The sequence below is a fragment of the Nomascus leucogenys genome, chromosome 24 (assembly GCF_006542625.1).
Source record: "Nomascus leucogenys isolate Asia chromosome 24, Asia_NLE_v1, whole genome shotgun sequence".
NCBI classification, from domain to species: domain Eukaryota; kingdom Metazoa; phylum Chordata; class Mammalia; order Primates; family Hylobatidae; genus Nomascus; species Nomascus leucogenys.
The window spans coordinates 3,236,606-3,254,251 of record NC_044404.1 but is presented as its reverse complement, the minus strand read 5'-3'; the positions used below and the strand labels follow the sequence as shown (position 1 = coordinate 3,254,251).

The window sequence follows — 17,646 nt, the reverse complement described above, 5'->3', positions numbered from 1 at the left end:
CGGTCCATCTGGTCCTAGTCTGGATTTTACTATCGTCCACAATCTCATTTAAAATTCACACTCGAGTCCTGGTTCTTCATTTTCGTAAATAAGCAGGCTCATGTGGCAGCATGTCCCCAGAGCTGGAGGCTCCCTGGGCCCCCCATCGAGCCCACCCCAGCAAGGCAGCCTGGAAAAACATCAAGTACCACACAGTGAAACCAACACACAGGCTCTGGGATGTGGGGCCCTTCTGGAACTCTCTCTCATATTCACAAAGCAGCAGCACCTAAGAGCTATTGCTTATCATGGCCCCCAGCCCCCGGGGTGAGCCAGAGCTTCCTGAGGGTCACCTGGCATGGCACCTGGTCTGCAGAGGGCAACCAGGCCTCGAGACAACAGGTGGGAGGGCAGGGGCGACCCCTCCACCCCGCAGACCCCTGGGATGCCTTCCGTGGCAGAACCCACTCCAGGGGCCAGGCACGGTGGCTTATGCCTGTAATCCCAGCACTCTGGGAGGCCAAGGTGGGCAGATAACTTGAGGTCAGGAGTTCGAGATCAGCCTGGCCAACATGGTGAAACCCCATCTCTACTAAAAATACAAAAAAATTACTTGGGAGTGGTGGCACACATCTGTAATCCCAGATACACAGGAGGCTGGGGCAGGAGAATCGCTTGAACCCAGGAGACGGAGGCTGCAGTGAGCCAAGATCGCACCACTGAACTCCAACCTGGGCAACAGAAACAGACTCTGTCTCAAAAAAAAAAAAAACAAAACAAACCAACAAAAAAAAACCCTGCTCTAGACCACAAGGGTGACAGCCAGGGCAGGGCAGGAAGGAGCCGCCCTACCTGGCTCTGGAGGCCAGGTGTGAAGAGCTGGTCCCCGGGCAGCCCCCCTCCATGACACCTTGGCCTGGTGACCACTGCTCAGGAGGGGAAGAGCCCTGAAGAACAAGGATGGGGGCCTTCTTTTTCAGCTCTCCCAGATATTAGGGAAGTAATTCACCCTCTGTATTTTGACTCAAAACAAAGAAACTTTTTAAAAACATTTCAGTTGAAACTTGCATAATTCTTCCAGTGGAGAAATCCTCCCTCAACTTTCGCAATCCTTAGAAAGAGACACATTATTGCCACAGAGAGCCGGGCCGCCGGCGTGGACACCTCCTGCCAGACAGTCAGGGCCCAGGCCCCGGAACTGCCGCCTTCTCTCTGGAGGCCCTGCCAGCAGCAGTGAAGGCCCCACAACCCCGGGAGACTCTAGGGCGGGGTTCGGCTCGCACTTACCCCAGACTTCCTCGCACCATATCCTGTCTGCCCTCACCCGGAGACTCAGACAGACAGACATTGCACAAATCAGCCGCAGAGACGGCTGAGAGAAACAAGATGCTGAAAGAGGGGACCCGCCCCCCTACGGTGACCCTGCTGCCCCAGAAGGCGAGGGACACAGCCCAGCTCCCAGAGGGGTCCCAGACAGATGGATGACAGACCATGCCGGGAAAATGACCACTAGGCTCTGCTCCCTGCAGAAGCCACCTGGGGGCAGCCACCCATGCCCTCCCCAGTCCGTGCACAGCCAGCTGGGGTGGGCAGAGGCCAAGAACCACTCTCGAGCTGCTGTTTCCCCTGCTTGAGAAGACCCAGCAGCCAGCCGTCTTTCCGGAACCCTCACCTAGGGGGCAGACCAGCCCAAACCTGCAGACCCTGGCCTTCTGCACAGGGACCAGGGCCTGCCGGGAGCCTGACCCCAGAGCATGGCCCAAGACCACATGGAACCCCATGAAAAGCTGGAGAAAAACACTCGCAGCAAACGCTTTTTCCAAAGGAAGTCGGTGGACAAAGGGACAGATAGCCCCCGAAGTGCTCCCCGGACCTGAGGGTGTCTGGGAGAGCACAGCCCCAAACCCACACACGGCCACTGCGCTGAGTGAGGGGTGTCCGAGAAAGAAACTCTTGATGCTGTCCCTTCCTGTGATCATTTCAATTTAAAACAGCCAACAGCAAAACACAACTCCTCCCCGCAGAGGCTCTCCAAGCCCAGCAACCCCTCCTGGCCTCCACAAGCACAGTCATTCCCCAGAACAGACCTCAAGACTCAAAGCTCTCAAGCCCGACCACCTGGCTGGGCACCTGCCTGAGGAAACGCTGCCTGGGGCCAGGGGCAGCCATGCAGTGACACGGGTCAAAAGCCCGGCACGAGGGATCAGAAAACCCCCGTCGCGGACCCTCCACTGCGGCACACAGAGCTTCCCAACCAAGCGACCCTCAACCCGCAGCCCACTAAGACCCACGCCAGCCCACACAGAGCAAGGGCAAGGCGACCTGCAAGACCCCTGGGAATTCAGGCATCTGCAGGACAGAGCAACAACACTCTAACACAACCCAAATTCTCCAGTCACCAGAACGCCCAGAGCGCACGTGGCAGGTGAAGAACAGCTCTCACACGGGCAGCCCACCGCCCCTAGGAACAGGACCCCTGGCCCCCTCAGAGCAGGACCCCCGGCCCAGAACAGGACCCTGGCCCCCTCAGAACAGGATCCTGGACCCCTGGGAACAGGACCCCCCAGGCCTGTTGGAACAGGAACCGCGGCCCCCTCAGAGGAGGACCCCAGCCCCCTAGGAGCAGGACCCCCCACCTTGGAGCAGGAGCCTGCCATGGCCCAAGGGAGGCACCCACCACCCTGTTAGCCTGCACGGAAAGCGCTTGGCTGACGTTCTGCGGGACAAGGGGCCGCGTCCCAGGCAGCAGGCCAAGCGGCAGCTCCAACTGCCACATTTTGTCTCCGTCTCTGACAGCTGTCTATACTGACAAAAAGATGTAGTCCAATGGAGTCCTACGGCTATCAGAGAACCCGAGGAAGGAGGCGAGCCGACCGGAAAGAAGAAAGAGGGGTGGGAGCAGGGAAGGCTCAGAGGCTCCAGTCTCCTGGCTAAGTGCTCCTAGCAGCACAATGACCCATCTGTGCCCCACCTGTACTACTCAAAACATAACGCCCAAGATCAACAAACAGTAGTCCCCAGTTTACACTGAGGCAGAGAGGTTAAGCAACTTGTCCAAGGTCACAAAGCCAGTGTGGGACCGAGTGGGGAGGTGAGACAAGGCCCCCTGTCAAGGATAGCAGTCCCAGGGTCCCTAAGAGGGGACTCGCCAAGCACCCACGCAGCCCACATGGTCCTCCAAGATACAGCAGCAGGAAGCTGGCCGGGCCCGACAGCCACTGGACAGGAGCGGAGGCTTCCTCTGTAACCCCGTGATATGAGGGGGCATCTGGAAGAAGACTGTCTGCCCCCACGCTGCCATCGCACTGCCGACAGGCCAGGGGCTCAAGCACAGCCGCTGTCACAGGAGGCTTCCAAGGCGGAAGCTGCAGCCCTGCCTCCCACCTGGTTTGGGACCCGGGAACATCTCCGCCCTCTCCCACCTCCCACCATGGGTAGCAGAGTGACGCTGACCCAGCCCACTCAGGCAGGAGAGCCGGCCCTGGCCTGGCCACAAACACCCGGAAGGCAATTCAGCTCCCTCCCGCTCGGCAGAGCCCGAAGGCCTGCTGGGAGCAGCAGCCCTGCAAAGAGAGTTCCAGTACATTCTTTGTTCCTTCTGCCCTCATCTTCAGCAGATCAAAAATATTAAAATAAGCTACAAAGGAAGTGAAGAAATCAAAACATATCCCGAGAATAAGCTGTCAAGACACGAGTGGGAGGAGCAAACAGCGGCCAGCGAGGGCAGAGGCGGGGCCTCCCAGGCCACTCCCTCTAGGACAAGTGGGGTCTGGGCACTGCGGGTCCACGCCCACCCTAAGACCACATTCCTTTCTCATGTGTCGCCCCGTGCGCACAGAGACACGCACACGGCTGTCCTGAGGAGACTTAAGGGGATCCTGCAGCCCAGAACTCCCAACCGCACAGTCACAGAGCCCAGAGGGCAGGCACTGAGCGAGGGCAGAGTCCCTGGCCGCCATCCCACGTCAAGAACATAAGGCAGGAGGTGACACGGGCAGGATGGGTGCCCCACCCCCAGGAGCATGAGGAGAGGAAAACCCGCAGGAGCTGGTGAACATTCAGGGAGCCAGGTGGAGGACGCCACTGCCAGGGCCAGGCTGTGGGGCTGCCACTCAGGCCTGGAGGACCCAGTCACTTACACCGTGCACGTCGTCAGTATGGCCTGGGAATTGCTTTTTAATGGGTAAATGAGATTTCAGAGCAGTGCTGGGGACTTCAAAAGGGAAAGGTGGGTCGGCGCCATCCGCTGAGATGACCAGAGCCTGTCTGGCCTGTCTCTATGGCGGCCCAAGGACCCCAATGCTCACGACCACAAGGAGAGAGAAGCCGGGTGGCCTGGGCCCTGCTCTGTGTCAGCTGTGACAACAAGGCCCTGCTGGCCACTCCAATGGCCCCCCAGCAAAGCCCAGGAAGACAGAAAGACCGCAAGCACACACATGACCCACAGTCGGACAAAAACAAACGCAGACACACCCTGCTCAACCAAGATCCTCTGCCATCAGCTCTGGAGGCAGTGACGTGCGTGTCCCAGCAGCTCAGGCCTTGGCCACAGGTGACCCACTCCGCAGCCCGCACAAGCCCACAATCCCCCCGACACGTGGCTTCCTCCAGCCACAGGCACTGACGAGGGTGCGGCCACCCCAAAAAGAAAGGCCCCAGCCCACAGGGAGCGCCATCGGGCCCACCCCAGCCAACTCCCCGTGTGACACGAAGAGCCCCAGCCTGTTACGTCTGTCTGCAGCTCTGCCACGAGCACCCTTCCCCAGCCCACAGGTCTGCAGGCGGCTGCCACCTGAGCCCTGGCCTGGCAGGGTCAGCAGCGCACACACACACGGGCGCGCACACACACACACACATGCACACACACATGCACACACACAAGCACCCTCCCGCAGCCCCCTCCGAGCAGAGGCGACAGTCCCTCGCTTCCATCCACAGCCCCTCCTCCCCACGATCTGACACTCTGCTGGAGAGGCGCCCAGAGAAAACCGGGCTGGAGCATCTATTCACAGATTTAGAAAAAAAAAGTTTGATGCAATAGCTGAATTAATTAGGCCTCCCAAGAATAACTGAGCCAATGCAGCATTCTGTGTGTGCAATTTAATAAGCCTGGATATTTAAAAGAAAAGTTACAAATACTTGGGGAGGTATGCAACGGAAAGTTCCTGAGAACCACACTGAATAATTTCGGCACCTCGTGGCCTGGGAGCTGCCCATGCTGGATCCCATAGATCCTCCAACTGGCAAACAACCAAGCCAGGCCAGCAGCCTCCCTCCCCGGCGCACCCCTCTGCGATTCACAGGGAGAGAAGAAAATGGGTGAGTCCAAAGCAAATCGCAGGCCGCCAGTAACTCCAGCACGCGGGCCCAGGGGCCTGCTGACCAGGCCCTCAGCCGGGTGCCAAGTGGCCCTCACCCCACACGGGGCACTCCGGGATTTGGTCCCTGGCAGGCCCAGGGAGACCAACCAGCACAGTGCTGGAGCCGCCAAGTCTCGGGCCCCTGCCACTGTAGCCTGGACACCTGGCTTCATTTTGTGTCTGTGTCCCAAAACTTCAAGGCACCAAACAGGGAGCGGGAACCAGTAACAAAACCAGGCCTCGCCTCGCCCAAGCTCTGTCTCCTGGGGCCCAAAGGCAGGCAGCCCTCCGTCTTCGAGGCTAGGTGCCTTCGGGATGAGGACAGCCACCTTCACCCCAACCCCAAGGAGGACCTGGGCCTGAGGCATCCGGCCGGGGCCCAGCTGGAGCTAACTTCCCTGACCTGGGGCAGGCCGCTTTCTCGGGAGCATGAGGCCTGTGCCTTCCTATCTGGGCAATGACTGTGGGCCTGTGGGCCTTCCCCACACACCAGGCCTGGCCCCCACCCCACCGCCACAGCCCGCACTCCAGGCTCGTCCTGGGGAACGGGCAGGAGGGCCTTCCTACCAAACTCTCTGGCCCTGCCAATAGGAACACTCCGAATTTCCCTAAAACAAAGCGAAGACTTGAGACATGGGGCACGGCAGAAGCACAGGTCCCAGCCTTTGGAGACCAGAGCCTGTAGTCCAGAAGGGGCCTCCACCCCAAGCGCATCCTCCCCAGCTCCCAGGCCTGGGGCCACTCACCCGGGGCACCCGCCGCTTGTACTTGTTGCCATAGTCGAACTTCTCCTTCACGTCGTCCAGGCAGCGGCCGAGGCGCGCCTGCTCCTCCTTGCCCGTGTAGTCCTGGCTCAGCAGGATGTAGGCCCGCCAGTTGGCCGAGTCGAAGCCCCAGTGGCAGGTCCGGTTCTCCAGGGCCTTGTGCGAGTGCACCACGAACTTGTGCGGCGGGTACATGAGGCGGCAGTCCAGGCACTGGATGCAGGCGGCGCTCGGGCTGCTGTAGAGCTCGGGCACCAGCAGCCCCTTACACTTGCCGAAGCACTCGTGGTACACGCGGACGCTGCGCTCGCTGAGCTCCAGGCCCAGCGCCAGGCTGGCGGCCAGCTCCTTCTTGCAGGGCGGCGGGTAGGCGCCGCCGTAGAGCAGCGCGTTGCACAGGCGCTCGGCGTCCGTCTTGGTGATGAGCCCGCACGAGGGCGCCGAGAAGGGCAGGATGCCCATGACTTTGAGGATCTCCAGCTGGTCGGCCGTGCAGCGCGAGCAGTAGATGTGGAGCTCGTCGCACACCGAGTTGATCTGCTGCAGCGAGAAGTCGCGCAGCACCGAGTTGAGGATCTGCGGCAGACACAGACGCTTCTCGCCTCCCACCACGAAGCACGAGATGGTCTCGCCTTCCAGTACGGTCTCGCAGCGCTCGGTGGAGCGGTCGGACGGCATGAAGAAGGGCCCGGGCAGCACGGGCGGCGGCGGCTGGATGGCGGGCAGGTGCAGCACGGGCGGCGGCTCGGTGGCTGCGGGCACCGGCGCCGGCACCGCGGCCGCGCCCGCCTCCTTGGCGCTCTCCTTCTTGTAGGCCTCCTGCGCCCAGCGCGCCGAGAAGGCGGCCGGGCCGCCCAGCGAGCTCATGGAGCTCAGGTGGAACTGCTCCAGCGTCTTCTGCAGCCCCGGGTGCGGCTGGAAGCAGCCGCGGCCGCCTGCCGCCGCCTCCATGGTGCGCTCCGGCTCCCCCGGCCGCTCCCGCTCCCGCGCGCCCGGGCCCCCCCGGCCCCCGCCGCCGCCCCGCGCGCCCCGGCGGCGCCCGCGGCCCCGACCCCGGCCGCCCCCCGCCGCCGGCTCACGGCCGATCACGGCCGCGGCCTCGCCCGGGGGCGCGAAGGGGAAGGCGGGCGGGGCGAAGGGGTCCCGCCGCTGGAGCCCGCCGCCGCCCGGGCCCGGCGCCACATCCACGCGCCCCGCGCCGCGCCCGCCGCCGCCCGGGCCCCCCGCGCGTCCCCCGCGCGCCCCCCGGGCTCTAGGCGCGGGGCATGCCCCGGCGCGCGCCGCCAACGCCAACGCCAACGCTCGCGGGCCCGGGGCTCGCGGGGGGCGCGCGGGCAGGTGCCGGCGCCGCGAGGCGCGAATCGCCGCGGCGGCCGAGGCCGAGGGGCCCGGGAGGAGCGGGGGCGCGGGCGCGGGGCCCGCCGGGCCGTCCTCGCGCGGCGCGCCGCCGCCGCCCCGCTCCTCCCACCGCGCGGCGCCCGCCCGGCTCGTCCCGGCGGCGCTGGCCGGCCGCGTCGCGCCCGCCGCCGGCCCCCGGCCCGCCCGCCCGCCGGCTCCGCGGCCCGCCCGCCCGGCTTCCGGGGCGGCGGAGGCGCCTCTCGCCCGCGGCCCTCAGAGCGCGGCGGCGGCGCGGGGCTCGGGGCGCTCGGCGCACATCCTCCCGGCGGCTCGCTCCGGCTCGGACTGAGCGCCCGGCGCTGAGCTCACGCCGCCGCCGCGCCGCCCCGCCCCGCGCCGCCCGCTCCGCCCCGCGCCGGCCCCGCCCCCCGCGCTGTTTGTTGCCGTGCGTCCGCCTCAGCCCTAGCGCTGGCCAAGAATGTGACCTGCTCCCCTGCCGGGCTCTTCCAGGAACGCGCGCGCTCCCCGCCCGGACTCGGCCGCGCTCGGCTCCGCTCGCCCGGGACTCGGCCACGCTCGGACCCGCCCTTCCATGACTCGGCTACGCTCGGCCGGGACTCGGCTACGCTCGGCCATGCTCGACTCCGCTCGGCCCCGCTCGGCCCCGCCCGCCGACGGCCGCTCGGCGCGGGCGGAGGCGGAGGCGGCGGTGGCGCCCGGGGCCCCCCTTCCGGCCGAGGCCGCTTCCTGCGCGGCTGGGAAGGCGCCCGTCTCGCCGCCGCCGGGACCCAGAAACCCACAGGCCCCCGCCACGACCGCAAACCAGCTGGGGGCGGCCGGGGGGCCACGCCACGCACCCGGGGTTCTCCCAGGGTGGGATACCACACTGCGGGGAGGCCCCGGACGCCTCTGGGTTCCCACACACTACCGGGAAGCCACATGGTGACCTGGGGTCCCACACACGAGGGGAACAGCGGCCACGCCCAGGGACCCCGCGCCGAGACGGGCACCGCGCCGCGTGACCCTGGCGGCGCAGCCCATTGGCCCCCGCTGCGCCGTGGCTCGGTGCCTCGGTGGCCTGGTGGCCCATGTCCGCGTCTCCCGGCCGCGCCAGCCCCGCCCCGCCCGCCGGCCCCTGGCGGACTGTCCCTGCTGCGCGGGCCGGGGGCTTCGGGCCTGGGAGGGGCGGCGCCTGGTGACCCAGACGCGGCCGGTCTGCCAGCCACCCCGGCCAGGTGGCTTATCAGGATTTCGGCCCCGCGGGGCCCGGCGGGCCGGCCGGCGAGACCCCTGACCTCCCCCCCGGGGCCGTGGAGCGCTGAGACGTCTATCGGGGTCGGATCGGTCCTCCACGCCTGGCCACGCAGTGGGAGAGACTCAAGCCCTGGCAGGGCGGGGAGCGGGAAGCCCGGGGCCCCAAAGTTGGACAGTCGGCCGGGTGGTCTCCAGGGGAGGCAGCGTCCAGCGAGGCCTGCGGGCGCAGGGACGCAATGGTGTGTTTGGGGAGGGGGCAGGGCTCCGGCTGTGCTCGCCTGAGGCGGAGGGACATTCCCCACGGGCCGGGGGTGCCCAAGCTGGCCTGGGTGCTGGGCTGAGGCGAGAGGACCACGCTGCTGCAACCTCAGTGACCTTCAGCTGGGACCTCCTGCCCCTCACTTCCCCAGTGGAGGCTGGAACCAGCCTCAAGCCAGCACTCCTGGGCGCAGTTCCTAAGCCGGCCCGGCGTCCCTGTGCAGGTCTTGGCCGGACCTGCGGCAGGGCAGGTGTCTAGAGAGGCAGCCAGGATCTACCTGTACGTGACCCCAGGGCGGCTCCATACTCCCTCTCTCCGCTACATTGGGGGTTGTCTCCTTGTCCTCACACTCCACGCTGTCCCCCGACTCTTCCCATTCACTCCGTTGGCCCCCACAATTGGAGGCCAGGCTTTCTCTGTGTGTTCACACACCAGAAAGCTGGGTAAAAAGATCATTTCCTTAAAAGGGATATTTAACCCGGCAGGGTGGCTCACGCCTGTAATCCCAGCACTCTGGGAGGATGAGGCAGGCGCATCGCTTGGGCCCAGGAGTTCAAGACTAGCCTGGGCAATATAGTGAGACCCTGTCTACAAAAAATAATTTTTTTTTAATTAGCCGGGCATGGTGGCCTGCACCTGTGGTCTCAGCTACTTGAGAAGCTGAGGTGGGAAGATTGCTCGAGCCCAGAAGGTTGGGGCTGCAGGGAGCCGTGCTTGAGCCACTGCACTTCATCCTGGGTGACAGGGACACACCCTTTTTTTGAGACAGACCCTGTCTCAAAAAAAAAAAAGGCCAGGCTCGGTGGCTCACGCCTGTAATCCCAGCACTTTGGGAGGCCGAGGCAGGCAGATCACGAGGTCAGGAGATAGAGACCATCCTGGCTAATGGTGAAATCCTGTCTCTACTAAAAATACAAAAAATTAGCTGGGCGTGGTGGCGGGCGCCTGTAGCCCCAGCTACTCAGGAGGCTGAGGCAAGAGGATGGTGTGAACCTGGGAGGCGGAGCTTGCAGTGAGCCGAGATGGCGCCACTGCACTCCAGCCTGGACGACAGAGCGAGACTCCATCTAAAAAAAAAAAAAAAAAAAAAAAAAGGATATTTGGTTCAGACGCAGGGGCTCATACCTGTAATCCCACCACTTTGGGAGGCTGAGGTGGGTGGATTATTTGAGATGAGGAGTTGGAGACCAGCCTGGCCAACATGGTGAAACCCCCTCTCTACTAAATATACAAAAATTAGCCGGGCATGGTGGTACATACCTGTAATCCCAGCTACTCAGGAGGCTGAGGCAGGAGAATCGCTTGAACCTGGGAGGTGGAGGTTGCAGTGAGCTGAGACTGCACCACTGCACTCCAGCCTGGGCGATGGAGCGAAACTCTGTCTCAAAAAAAAATAAAATAAAATAAAATAGAAAAGGGACTTCTTTGTTTTCCTGGAGATAGTTTTGTTGGCCCACATTTTGGACAAAAAAACACAGCTAGTGTTGCACTTGACGTTGTCACTTCCTTCCATCTGGATTTGAATTCCACAGAACTCAGTCAAACTGTAACTCAAAGAAGGTGGTTGCAGCCAGGCCTGCTAGGAAGTGTCTCCAATCAAGCAGAGAATTCCTCTGGCTCCTCTGGTGGACCAGGGGCTCTGTGCAGGGCCCCTAGCATGGGCAGTGCCCACCCAGAGCCTCTGCTTCCGTCTGTGCCTCTGGCTTTGCAGGGTCCTAGCCAGGGACCAACACTTTGTCCAGACTGCGGACCCCTGGGAAATAGCCATAGGTGTGCAGAAGAGTGAAGGTGCGGGGACAGGTGAGGGCCTCCAGCTGGTCTCTGAAGCTACCTCCTCCTTCGTGGACTCTTGAGACTTCCTTCCCTTAAGATGTCGGGACTTCCAGAGGAAGGCACCCACCCCACCCCACCAAGGGTCAGAGCAGCCACGCCTAGAGGGAGCCAGCAGGGTCCTCTTTTCTCCCTGAGCTTGGCAGGGAAGAGGGTAGGGGGGTGTCTCCCACCTACCGGCCTTCCACCCTCCAGCCCCGCCCAGCAGCTGCTCAGGCCAGTCACCCACTCAGGCCACCATACTGGCAGGCAGCGGGTTAAGGCTACAGGCACAGCCACAGCGTGGAGTAGGGTGGGATGGACGTGGTGCCTGCCCAGAGAAGCCCTGGCATGCGGGCAAAGGCAGGGACCTCCCAGCTTTCTCCCTGGCCCCTGCCACGGTGACAGGCTTGGTCAGCTAGTCATGAGTTTGTCCCCTTATTTGATGAGCTCCTACCACTGTAGACACTGGGATTGGGGTAAGGAGACCAGATTGTGCCCCGTGTGGTTCCATTCTGGTATGAGAGACAACAGTCAATCAACAAACCTGCTAGTACAGGAGCAAGGTCCTTCAGATCCCCAAAAGGCATGGAGTGGCTGGGGCTGGCTTTAGGCAGGGAAGGCCTCCTGGGAGGCTGGCCTTGGAGTTGAGACCCCCACCTTAAGGAGCCAGCAGTGTGGAGATGAGTTGGATGGCACTCCAGGAGGAGAGAGAGGAAGACACCGGCAAAGCAAGGGGTACCCCAAGCTTTGGGGGAACTCGGAAACCTTGGTGGGGAAATGCATCGCAGACCAGCTCTGCTCCACCCTGCCTTGCCCTGCCCTGCTGCCACCCACTCTCTCCTCCTCAGGAAGCAGAAGGAAGGCCTTGTAGCAGCCAGGCACAGACTGCCATTGGCAAAAACATGCTCAGTTACTGGGAAAGAAACCTTCAAATGTGAAAATAAATATTGCTCAAGTAACATCAGCTTCGTATAATTTTGTTTTGTTTTTGTTCGAGATGAAGTTTCGCTCTTGTTGCCCAGGTTGGAGTACAATGGTGCGATCTTGGCTCACTGCAACCTCCATCTCCCAGGTTCAAGCGATTCTCCTGCCTCAGCCTCCCTAGTAACTGGGATTACAGGCACCTGCCACCACGCCCAGCTAATATTTTGTATTTTTAGTAGAGACAGGGTTTCACTATGTTGGCCAGGCTGGTCTCGAACTCCTGACCTAAGGTGGTCCACCTGCCTCGGCCTCCCAAAGTGCTTGGATTACAGGCTATGCCACCACGCCTGGCCGGTAGAAATTTTAGAAAGACCTCTGTCTTACTTTGGATTCCCCCAAAAATAGGCCCTGGGACAAAGATTTTTATTTTACTTTATTTTATTTTTGAGACAGAGTCTCGCTTTGTCATCCAGGCTAGAGTGCAATGGCACGATCTCGGCTCACTGCAGCCTCAGCCTCCTGCATTCAAATGATTCTCATGCCTCAGCCTCCGAGTAGCTGGGATTACAGACGTGCGCCATCACACCAGGCTAATTTTTGTATTTTTAGTATAGATGGGGTTTCACCATGTTGGCCAGGCTAATTTTTGTATTTTTAGTATAGATGGGGTTTCACCATGTTGGCCAGGCTAGTCTCAAACTCCTGACCTCAGGTGATCCGCCCGCCTTGGCCTTCCAAAGTGCTGAGATTACAGGCATGAGCCACTGTGCCTGGCCTTTTATTTAATTTTTTATTTATAGAGATGAGATCTCACTATGTTGCCCAGGTTGGTCTCAAACTTCTGAACTGAAGCACTCCTCCCCTCAGCCTCCCAAAGTGCTGGGATTACAGGTGTGAGCCACCATGTCCAGCCAAGACAAAGATTTGAGTTCGAGTGCTTTGCTTGGGAGGCGATCCAAGGAAGCACAGGAAAGGGTCAGAGCAAGTGAGCGGGGGTGGGGGGAAGCTGGGCCCTAAGGGGGGGCTGCAAAGCCTCTTACCACTGGACACCTGGAGCTGAATCCTCAGGGTAGAACCCAGGGCTCAGAGCCATCCCAGGAGCTGCCCTGGCCAGAGCCCAAGGGAGTGAGGGACCAGCACTGGAGCAGGGAGGTTGATCCAATCAGGAAATGAGTTAAAGGTAGCAAGAGTCAAGTTTCTCGATGTTAAAATACAGAAAGGGAGGAAGGAAGCATGTGGTGTTGGATTGGAATTATCGATACCTGCATGATCTCATAAATGTCCATATTTATAAAGAAAGCTATTGATGTAAATGTGTTTTGTGTAAACATCAGCCCTCACTCTGCCCACCAAGATGAGGGACACCTCAGCAGCAGCGAGCGCACCAGGAAGCCCAGTCTTGGCTCCAATTTCCATTTACTGAAGGGAACCAAAGTGTTTTTGTTTCCGTTTCTGAGACGGAGTCTCACTCTGTCGCCCAGGCTAGAGTGCGGTGGCACCATCTCGGCTCGCTGCAACCTCTACCTCCCAGGTTCAAGCGATCCTCCTGCCTCAGCCTCCCGAGTAGCTGGGACTACAGGCGTGCGCCACCACACCCAGCTAATTTTTTATATTTTTAGCAGAGACAGGGTTTCACCATGTTAGCCAGGATGGTCTCGATCTCCTGACCTCGGGATCCGCCCGCCACGGCCTCCCAAAGTCCTAGGATTACAGGCATGAGCCACTGTGCCTGACCAGGAACCGGAGTTCTTTAAAGAGATGGCTGACCCAGGCCGGGCACGGTGGCTCACACCTGTAATCTCAGCACTTTGGGAGGCTGTGGCGGGCGAATCACCTGAGGTTGGGAGTTCGAGATCAGCCTGACCAACATGGTGAAACCCTGTCTCTACTAAAAATACAAAATTAGCCGGGTGTGGTGATGCATGCCTGTAATCCCAGCTACTCAGGAGGCTGAGGCAGGAGAATCGCTTGAACCTGGGAGGTGGAGGTTGCAGTGAGCCAAGATCGCGCCATGCATTCTAGCCTGGGCAATGAGGGAAAACTCCACCAAAAAAAAAAAAAAAAAAAGAGAGAGATGGCTGACCCCAGGGCTGGGAAGGGAGAGAGAGTAATGACAAGACATAAGGCATACCGGGTCACATGGAGAGGGCACTGAGTCACAGCCCCTGTTTGCCAAATCAGACAGAATAATGATATTAATAGATGGTAATGATAGTAACGAGTTATAATTATCAAATAAAATAGGAAACCATGAGTCTATACATATTTTAATATTTATTAAAATATATTAATGAATCAAAAGTTTAAAAAGAGCTATTTGCATATTTTGAAAGTATCAGCTGGGCATGGTGGCTCATGCCTGTAATCCCAGCACTTTTGGGGAGGCCAAGGTGGAACGGTTGCTTGAGCCCAGGAGTTCGTGACCAGCCTGGGCAACATAGAGACCGTACTTCTACAAAAAATTTAAAAATTAGTTAAGTGTGGTGGTGCAGGCCTGTAGTCCCAGCTACTTGAGAGACTGAGACAGGAGGATCCCTTGAGCCCAGGAGGTCAAGGCTGCAGTGAGCCATCATGTTGCCACTACACGCCAGCCTGGGCAACAGAGCAAGACCCTGTCTCAAAAATAAAACAACAACAATAACAAAAAGTAGCTATGCATGATGGCATGCACCTGTGGTCCCAGCAACTCAGGAAGCTGAGGAAGGAGGATTGCTTGAGCCAAGGAGTCCGAGGCTGCAGTGAGCTAGGATAGCATCAGTGCACTTCAGCCAGGACAACAGAGTGAGACCCTGTCTCTAAAAAAGAGAGGGGGAGAGAGGGAGGAACGAGGGAGGGAGGGAGGAATCTCCTGCACAAAATGCTAATTTGTCACAAAGGGAAAAAGAATGTAAGTTCCAGCGGAGACACAGACCCCGCCTTAACCGAGCGATCACAGTGGGCTCCACTGATACTGAATCCATCAGAATCCTGCCCCACCTGACAGGGTGGGGTGAGCAGACCACAGTGTCACATCTGCTCCTTTCCTGCCAAAGATGCACAATCCGTGTCTCTCTGTGATGACATCTCAGACAAAGCCACACAGGGAACCGTCTCCAAAAGGCCTGGCCTGGAAGCTTCAAAGAACAGTCAGGGAAAGGCCCAGGAATGTTCCGGACCGAAGGAGACAGAGGACATGATGGCAACTCAGTGCAATGTGTGGTCCCAGGCTGATCTCTTTACTGCAAGGGATATTACTGGGACAACCAGAAAGCCCAGAGCGGGGTCTGACTCCGCGTAATTTCCCGCCTTGGACAGCCGTGTTGGGGCGTGCAGGAGAATGTCCTTGTTTTGGGGTGTGGTGGAGCACCATGTGGCAACAAACCCTCAAATGCTTCAGGGGAAAAAAGTTCCTGTACTATTCTTGCAACTTTTCTATAAGCTTGAGATTGTGTCAAAATACAAATTTTATTTTTAGCAATGTTAGGAGGAGGAGGTACACATTCTCCATTCGGCCCTGCTGAGCTTGAGCTGTCGGGCAGGCTGCAACCTGAGGCTTCTGCGAGCAGCCCTGCAGTGGGGCACTGAGGGCGGGGCGGGGGAGCCGCAGGACACAGAGCGTCTGCTACAACTCCAGCCAAGATGGCGCAGGGTCCCCTTCCTAGTCCAAGCACAAACACGTGCTGGGTAAAATAGATTTGCTTTTTTTTTTTGAGACGGAGTCTCGCTCTGTCACCCAGGCTGGAGTTCAGTGGTGCGATCTCGGCTCACTACAACCTCCACCTCCCGGGTTCAAGCGATTCTCCTGCCTCAGCTTCCCGAGTAGCTGGGACTACAGGCACCCGCCACCACGCCCGGCTAATTTTTTGTATTTTTAGTAGAGACAGGGTTTCACTGTGTTAGCCAGGATGGTCTTGATATCCTGACCTTGTGATCCGCCCGTCTTGGCCTCCCAAAGCGCTGGGATTAAAGGTGTGAGCCACCGTGCTTGGCCTTTTTTTTTTTTTTTTTTTTGAGACAGAGTCTCATTGTGTCACCCAGGCTGGAGTGCAGTGGCGCGATCTCGGCTCTGTAAACTCTGCCTCTCAGGTTCCAGCGATTCTCCTACCTCAGCCTCCTGAGTAGCTGGGATTACAAGCACCTGCCATCATGCCCGGCTAATTTTTGTATTTTTTTAGTAGAGACGAGGTTTCGACATGTTGGCCAGGTTGGTCTCAAACTCCTGACCTCAGGTGATCCACCCACCTCGGCCTCCCAAAGTGCTGGGATTACAGGTGTGAGCCACCTTGCCCGGCCAGATTTGTTTTTTAAATGTCCTGTAAAAAGGCATAAGGAAGGACGCTGTGCAGAGCTAGAAATGAAGCTAGCACTCAAGCCACAGTGGTAAGCAACAGTGGAAACCAAACTGCCAATGCGAGGCTTGGGCCTGGTCTCACGTCCATTGAGGGCTGCTGGTTAAGGCCAGTGAGAGACAGAGTCATGGCCACAGGCCCTTTCTGAATGGGATCTGGAACTGGGCTTCCATCATAACAATAAGAGCTAAGAAGGGTCTGTCCCAGTCCAGGAAGGGGACGTGGAAATCTCTGCCCACCAGCCTAGACGTGGAGCCCAGAGAGTGAGCAGCCCAGACTGAGCCAGAAGGACACAGGGCTCCAGGAAAACAAGGAACCAGTGGAAGGTAGGATGCAACTGACTAGATCAAACACTGCGTGGAGGGCTTGTTGGAAGATGTAGGTAGGATGGGCCATAGGCACAGAGGAAACTCAGCAGATGAAAGAAGAAAGCAAGGCCAATACTAACTCCAGGAAAAACAAAGAGAAAACCTAAGCAGAGTTCAATACTTGAGTCAGCAGAGAGTTATAGTACATAATTATAATAGAGTCATCAACTTAAACAAAAATGAGGAAACTGCTCATTTGGGAAGACAGAAGAAGAGATGGTAGGGTGGGGCAGAGAGCATTGGATAAGAGCAAAACCCTCATTCTCCAGCTTTATAACATCTCACCGTGTATAAAGCTGCTAAACCAAGAAGGAGCAGCAAGAGCACACAATTTAGAAGTGTGGAGAGAGCTAAGACAAAAAAAAATGGGTGAAAGCTTTGAAAGAGGCTGATGCTAGGGCCGTAATGGAGGAGCAAAGGAGACCTAGGGCTTGGTGAGTTCTACAGATACAATAGTTTCTACAGATTCTACAGTTTCAATATTTAAACTGTACTAACTTTGGGAGTTCTTTTCGTTTCTTTTATCTATGTATCTGTATTTCTTTGGTAACTATTAAAATAAAGAAACACACTAGAATTCCAAACTAAAAATAACAGGCTGGGGGCAGTGGCTCACACCTGTAATCCCAGCACTTTGGTAGGCTGAGGTGGGCGGATCACTTGAGGGCAGGAGTTTGACACCACCTGGTGAAACCCCGTCTCTACTAAAAATACAAAAATTAACCAGGTATGGTGGCATGTGCCTACAGTCCCAGCTACTTGGGAGGCTGAGGCAGGAGAATCACTTGTACCCAGGAAGTGGAGGTTGCAGTGAGCTGAGATCGCGCCACTGCACTTCAGCCTGGGTGACAGAGTGAGACTCCATCTCAAAAAAATAAATAAAAATAAATAACAAAAAAAAATACACATTCCCATCAAAAATCACCATTATCTGGGACATTGCGAAATACTTTGGACACGTCATCAATTAAAGAAGGAATCAAAATGGAAACCACAAAATGTTTTAGATTGAATGATAATGAAAACACTATCAATGAAAATTCCTGGATGTAGCTTACATGTTACGTAGGATGTTACAGCCTTCAGATCATATATCAAAAAACAAGAAAGTGACTTTTGCCAAGCGAAGAATCTACAGATGTCTTAAAGTTTCTCTTTTGTGCTGACCTGAAATTTCTAGTTTTCTTTGTTTCTTTTTGTTTTTTTTTAAGACGGAATCTCTCTCCATCGCCCAGGCTGGAGTGCAGTGGCACGATCTCG

The 17,646-nt window shown here is 58.2% G+C and overlaps 1 protein-coding gene across 2 annotated transcripts in view; it reads right to left on the bottom strand.

Annotated features, from left to right (window-relative positions):
• Positions 1–7,121, bottom strand: part of SKI (SKI proto-oncogene) — an 80,134-nt gene extending 73,013 nt beyond the window's left edge. Inside the window, exon 1 of one of the 2 annotated variants that reach the window (XM_030805370.1) lies at positions 6,086–7,121. In XM_030805370.1, coding sequence (XP_030661230.1) covers positions 6,086–7,054 — 969 coding nt within the window. In that variant the 5' untranslated portion in view covers positions 7,055–7,121. The remainder of the gene's footprint in view (positions 1–6,085) is intronic. The other variant, XM_030805369.1, reaches the window with a different exon arrangement.
• Positions 7,122–17,646: the final 10,525 nt, after the last annotated feature.